The sequence below is a fragment of the Mytilus californianus genome, unplaced genomic scaffold, assembly GCF_021869535.1.
Source record: "Mytilus californianus isolate M0D057914Y unplaced genomic scaffold, xbMytCali1.0.p SCAF_4, whole genome shotgun sequence".
NCBI lineage: Eukaryota > Metazoa > Mollusca > Bivalvia > Mytilida > Mytilidae > Mytilus > Mytilus californianus.
The window spans coordinates 113,594,401-113,599,792 of record NW_026262690.1 but is presented as its reverse complement, the minus strand read 5'-3'; the positions used below and the strand labels follow the sequence as shown (position 1 = coordinate 113,599,792).

At 32.0% G+C, this 5,392-nt stretch overlaps 1 protein-coding gene across 1 annotated transcript; it reads right to left on the bottom strand.

Annotated features, from left to right (window-relative positions):
• Window positions 1-241: 241 nt before the first annotated feature.
• On the bottom strand, window positions 242-2,647 carry LOC127699137 (mRNA decay activator protein ZFP36L2-like). Its single transcript, XM_052202883.1, has 2 exons — window positions 2,496-2,647; window positions 242-1,928 (listed from the first exon to the last, which is right to left on the bottom strand). The coding sequence occupies exons 1-2, from the start codon at window positions 2,547-2,549 to the stop codon at window positions 864-866; spliced, it is 1,119 nt and encodes a 372-aa protein (XP_052058843.1). The 5' UTR covers window positions 2,550-2,647; the 3' UTR covers window positions 242-863.
• Between the last annotated feature and the right edge of the window lie 2,745 nt (window positions 2,648-5,392).

The window sequence follows — 5,392 nt, the reverse complement described above, 5'->3', positions numbered from 1 at the left end:
CAATCTGCCCTACTATCCATAGCCTTTTGTTAAAACCACAAGATTTACGAACAGGTGCATCGAAGCCATTGAAGTGTGACGGGGTTTGGGAGAATTACAATGTAACAAAATTGATGTCAATTATGAATGGGTCGTTATCAATGCTATTACATTGTAATTTTTATTTCCTGTTGACCTACATGCTTTTCTTCAAAGCGTGGGAATGCTGGGGAAGAGTGAATGAATATAGAATAAAAAAATATTCGGTATAAATAACATTTTTAATGTTTTCAAACATCGGCTCTCTTGCCATATAAATACAAAATGATATGAATTATGAACAAGATGGATCTCATGGAAAAGGTGAAAAGTTTAATAATAACGACATCTTTGGTGATTTCATAACTTGTATAAAACAAAAAATATATTCAATTTACTATTATAGCGTGAACGCCAAATTATTGGTCAGTATGAAAATGCATAGTTTCATAAATAACAAATATTAACATCTAAATGAAAAATTTACATCCAAAATGCAAAGTTAATTGGACGAAATGCGGACTTTCTTTCAATAGCTAGCACATTTGTATAAAAACCCGTTTCTTGGGTTGTATAAAAACATAATACTATTATACTCAACAAGAACTGGAATAATTAACTTTAAAAATGCCCTATCAACATGAAGGGACAAAAAGCCTAATTAAAGAACATTCCACTTTCAGTGGCAAAAAAAAATGAAAGTTGTTTTACGAGGCCCCGCAAATAGTCAAGTAAAAAACTCCACTTTTAAAGTGGCACTAATTTACCAAACGCGTAAATCAATGTCAAATTGTCAAATAATAAATAAATAATAAATATAAATTACACGGAACAAAACATAAAAATTAATCGTCCTGGGAAAGCGTGTTAAATATTGGAAGACGAATCTGCAACTGCTTGCTAATGTCTAATGGAGACCCGTAAGTGTTATGAGATGAAGAAAAGCTGCCACTACTACTTAAGCTGCTAGCACTGCCCACACTATCGCCTGAGATACTATCTGGTGGGGATGGGGGTGCTGGTGTCACGTCCCACGAATCCCCGAACACGTTGTGGTTGTTGTTCATATTACGTTGTTGATAAGACAAGTTCAAAATTGCATTTAACTGCTGGCTCAAAGAGTCAATTGAAGAGTTATTTACATTGTTCATTTGAGTTTGAACATTCAAAGGCTGAAGCAATGAAGCTATTGTCTGAAGATCAGCGGAATAATTGAACACAGGGCTGCTGGAAGTTGACGAATTTCCTGACATACTACTTGAACAAGATGAAAGACGGCTGAAGTCGTCACTGGATGCCGGACTAAGACTCGGGCTGTCACTGGACGGAGGGCTGTAATCAGATCCTGCGAATGAAATATTTGAAGGTCGTCTTGCGGAATTGTTTGTTGATGGTGGTGGTGATGATGGCTGGCGACGCTGCGCTAGCATGGCTTCGTGATTCTTTACCATCTCGGCCAGTTTCTGGTCGTCTTCGTTGTGAACGAAATGACACCTAGGTCCATACGGACAAAATCCAATTGTATGGAATGTACGACAGAGTTCTGTTTTATACTTGGGATGACGATTCAATGTACGAAGTTCATGACCACCGTGAGCAAACTGACACTTATCCCCGTATTTACAATGTCCACTTTCCTCGAAGGGTCGGCACAATTCTGTTTTGTAACGACTGGAGTTAACATTATTCCTTTGAATACTCAAACTGCTCAAAGCTCGGTCACCGATCGGTTCACTTATACTCCTATCCAACTTGCGATGTAAATTCTCATTCTGATTAAGATCAGTTACACCATTCTGTTGTGTAATTGTAATGAAAGAACTTGAAGACATATTTCCATTTCTAGACATCATAGCACCAATTGTAGCCCTTCTTTCATTGAACTGTTTCATCTGCTGGTTTCTGCGATTCTACAAATATAAACAAAACAAGATTATAAAATTTGCTTGCTAATTTCATCTTGAACAAGGTGTCTTATCTGCAAGGTGGTTGATAAACACGAGATTAAAGTGTACTTGTGTGTAAGGCGATTTGACGGGATTTTAAATGACCAGATAATAGAACGATATAAAAATCTATAATAATTCCTTTTTAAAATGAAATACTAAAATAAATCAACGGGGATAAAGTTTTAAATGCTAATCCGACATATTCATTTGCATACGGAATAAATAATAACATAACAACAGCGTTAAAATTTACTATTACAATATTTGTGTTTTTATTTATACGAGGAAAAATTGTAAATGAAATTGATTTATTTCATACATTAAAACTAACAATTAACAACATGCTTGCAATAGACATATCGTGTATTGATTTGAATATAGATATAATAATTTCACGATTAGACAATTTTAATATAGCTGTACACAATTTTAAATATGAAGTAAATACTGTACATAATTTATAAATCATGAGACTTTCCATCAGTTAAAATCATTACACTATCAAAGTTTTAAATTATTGTTGCTTACCTGTTGAAGAACATCACCAACATCATAGAATGCAGATATTTGAGCACTAGACATAATGTCCTTTCAATAATATTAATAATACTGTTAATTTAAGTTTATCCACTAGGTACGATTATTTTGACACAACTGTTGAAAACATGCGGTTTCGATGCGTATATATTCCATAGGGGGCGTGGCTAAATGAAGTAATTATTTACAGCAAAGTAGGAGGAGCCATCAGATAATTGAATAAGTCGGTCGATGATTTTGATTGGACAACAGCAAAGTAATTTTATCAGTATTACGAAATTGTTGTAAACAAGTGTGTATAATTTTTTTTCTGTACAGAATTTGAACATTTGAAATTATCAATAAAATTAATGGATTTTTTTAGCATTTTGTTTTCATTTTAGAAACTTTTATGATTTTGTAACGTATGTATGGACTTTATTTCACGAATACTGTTAGAGCTTGATTATTAGGAAAGATTTTTTGAACGTATGGTTGTCACGACCTTGAAAGTCAATGATGTCACAAGATTCTTTAAAGGGGGTGGTGTGTTCAGATGGATTTACAACAATGGGTGTATTCAGTGTAGCGGAGACATTTGACTTCCAATCTATTTGCAGAAAAGTCGATTCATTTTAAATAAAATAATACTGGTTCAATACACATCACATGATATTTGTTATTCCCGCAAATTCCCTCACAATTTGGCGCGAAAAACCACGTGTTTCTAATAGCTAGTTCTGAATAACATTTATGTTATAGTTCGAGTTAATAAATTGTATAAACTAAATCTCAAATGTAGTTTGGATACTTTGATTTTATGAATTTTATGAATGACAAGGATAAAATGTCAGGTGAGAGGGTCAGACAACGGCCAGACGACGTACAAAGTCTGCTGTCTGATGGCGTGATTGTTTGTTTACAATAATTATTAATTATCTTATATATCTGTCGTCCATATCACAATATTTACTTTTAAATATTTCAAAATTTGTTGAACCTTCTTGATAGGTAAAAGATCTATCAATAACTTCATAATTTAAAAATAAAACTGCATGCCGAAGCCTTTATACAGTACATTAAAACACGGATTTCACCAAAGAGGTACATCAACAGTTTTTTAAGCAAAAGGGACAAGGTTGTCAATCCATAATCATGGTAGGTAGAAAATAGTATACGGATCTTAAAAAGACAACTAGTTAAATTTTACAGCAGGATTTGTTGGCTTTTGACCTGTAAATAAGAATTTTTATCATCGGTGTATGCACATTATAAAAAAACATTGAAGGACCAATTCTCTGATATAAAAAAAACTATAATAATAGGATCAAAAAGACCAACAACGGTATACAAAACACAAAACAAATAAAGATTGAACCACAGATCCCACTAAAAACTGTAGAACTAGGGTCATATATACTGATAAAAGATTGAGAGAAAGAAAAAGGGATTCGGAGTCATAAAATCATGATAAAGCTAAAACAGATAAACACCATAAAACTCCAGTGCTCTAGAAGAGTCTGACACCATTTGCAGAAATATCTAGTTCCCTAGCAGGTCCTATGACTTATTTTTCAAAAACTTTCTCAATACATTTCGAACATTATTTTTAATGCATGAATTGTAAATCTTTCTCAATAACTTTCGAACATCATTTTTCAATTCATGTACTCGGAATCCTTCTCAACAACTTTCGAACATTAGTTTTAATTTGGAAACTTTTAAATTATTATCCGATTATTGACGTATTCAGAATCCTTTTAAATATATATTAAAACCATAAAAAAGACCGTAGTAGTAAATTTCAAATTAACAGGACTTTTTAATTAATCATTAAAAGTTAATTATGCGGTTAATTGTGAAGCAAGTAAAAATTCCCCACTGCAATACAATATATGGTTTTACTCGCGGGCTTCCAATTTGTTCTGAGTACAAGTGAGAAAATTTGTCTCATCCGGTCTAATTTTTAATTACTAATGCTCATTTTTCTTTGTTAATTTATGATAATTTATTCTCTGACATACGCCTTGAGGTAGGCTATGTTTATGTTGTAATTACTCATTTTGACTAATTTACCAGCGGACTTATGACTTCACTATATTACACTTTATTTTTGTGTAAAAAAAAATCACATATTATGATATTTTGTGACATTCCTATATCCGGTATCTATTCAGATAATTAAGCTGTAAAATTGTCAATTTCGAAATTAACATCTACCTGATTTGTAAATCTTAATCACGAAAGAAATGTCAAAATCAGATAGGAATTATCGTTAGGTTGATATATTTACGGATAATTTCTGACACCTGAATTCACAGCAGGTAACGGTCTTATCATCGAAGATTACCTGGATTTTCAAAAGGTATTCAGTTGCGTCACACAATACATATTTAATTTCTGATACGAATATGTCATGTTATGAATATCGTTGGATAAATTTTCAAGAATCCCTACGGTGTAAAATTCCTCTCACATGTCATTCTTGTATTACACTGCAGGTAGACTTCTAATATCGCGTTAATCAATGAATACATTACTTGTCATCATTTGAAATAAATTTATGGTGAAGGGGAGTTAATCCTAGAATTATTGTTGACCTTTTTAATAAGATTTTTTTTGCCGAACACGCTTTCTTTTTTTTCAAATTCTTTTCATATTTTATTTCTCTTGTTTTGTTTCTAGGACTTAAATATGTTCTATTTTAGATGTTACATTTTTTCAATTTAATTACAAATATTTTTTTTTATTGTTCATTTGGCTTATAAATAACATAAAATTTATCAATATAGATGAAAAAGATACAAAAAAGATGAAATGAACAAAAATCTGTAGCAGATTGTGAAGCCAATTGTTCTGATCATTTAAAATCTTATTCAGTAGTGAATTATTTATTTTATTCCTTGTTC